At 59.6% G+C, this 748-nt stretch overlaps 1 protein-coding gene across 1 annotated transcript in view; it reads left to right on the top strand.

Annotated features, from left to right (window-relative positions):
* Window positions 1-222: 222 nt before the first annotated feature.
* IRX2 (iroquois homeobox 2) overlaps window positions 223-748 on the top strand; it is a 3,395-nt gene continuing 2,869 nt past the window's right edge. The window contains exon 1 of the mRNA XM_009334963.1: window positions 223-679. Coding sequence (XP_009333238.1) covers window positions 223-679 — 457 coding nt within the window. The remainder of the gene's footprint in view (window positions 680-748) is intronic.

Below are 748 nucleotides of genomic sequence, written 5' to 3'. Positions count from 1 at the left end.
GAAATATTCAATTACAAGGAGCTGAAATTAGTCAGAAAGATTAAAACATCGCCGATTTTAAGCGCGTGTGCCTGTGTCTGTGTGCTGGGCGGAGGAAGGAGGGGGGGAATCGCAACTTAATGGCCTTTGGGTGCTGCTTCTCCCCCTCATAGAATATGGATACACGACACCATCCCGGGGAAATACAAATATAACCGCCGATCTCGCCTTGACAACTTACTAATGGCTATCAGCAATAACAAACTGCCAACCCCACCGTTTTGTTCTGTCCAGGGCTCCCCTTACGATGCCCATACGACGGGGATGACCGGAGCCATCAGCTACCACCCGTACGGCAGCCCTGCCTACCCCTACCAGCTCAACGACCCCGCGTACAGGAAAAACGCCACCCGCGACGCCACGGCCACGCTGAAGGCCTGGCTGCAGGAGCACCGCAAGAACCCCTACCCCACCAAGGGCGAGAAGATCATGCTGGCCATCATCACCAAGATGACCCTCACCCAGGTCTCCACCTGGTTCGCCAACGCCCGCCGGCGGCTCAAGAAGGAGAACAAGATGACCTGGGCCCCGCGGAACAAGAGCGAGGACGAGGACGACGACGAAGGCGACGGGGCGAGGAGTAAAGAGGAGAGTCCCGAGAAGATGCCCGAGAGCAACGAAACCTCCGCGGAGGACGAAGGTGGGCGCGAGGTGACCGCGGCCGCGGCGGGGTGGCTCTATCCCGCCCCGTCGCGTCCCCCCGGGAGCG

Source organism: Pygoscelis adeliae, unplaced genomic scaffold (genome assembly GCF_000699105.1).
Source record: "Pygoscelis adeliae isolate BGI_AS28 unplaced genomic scaffold, ASM69910v1 Scaffold312, whole genome shotgun sequence".
Taxonomy (NCBI): domain Eukaryota; kingdom Metazoa; phylum Chordata; class Aves; order Sphenisciformes; family Spheniscidae; genus Pygoscelis; species Pygoscelis adeliae.
This window is presented reverse-complemented; position numbering and strand designations above follow the sequence as displayed.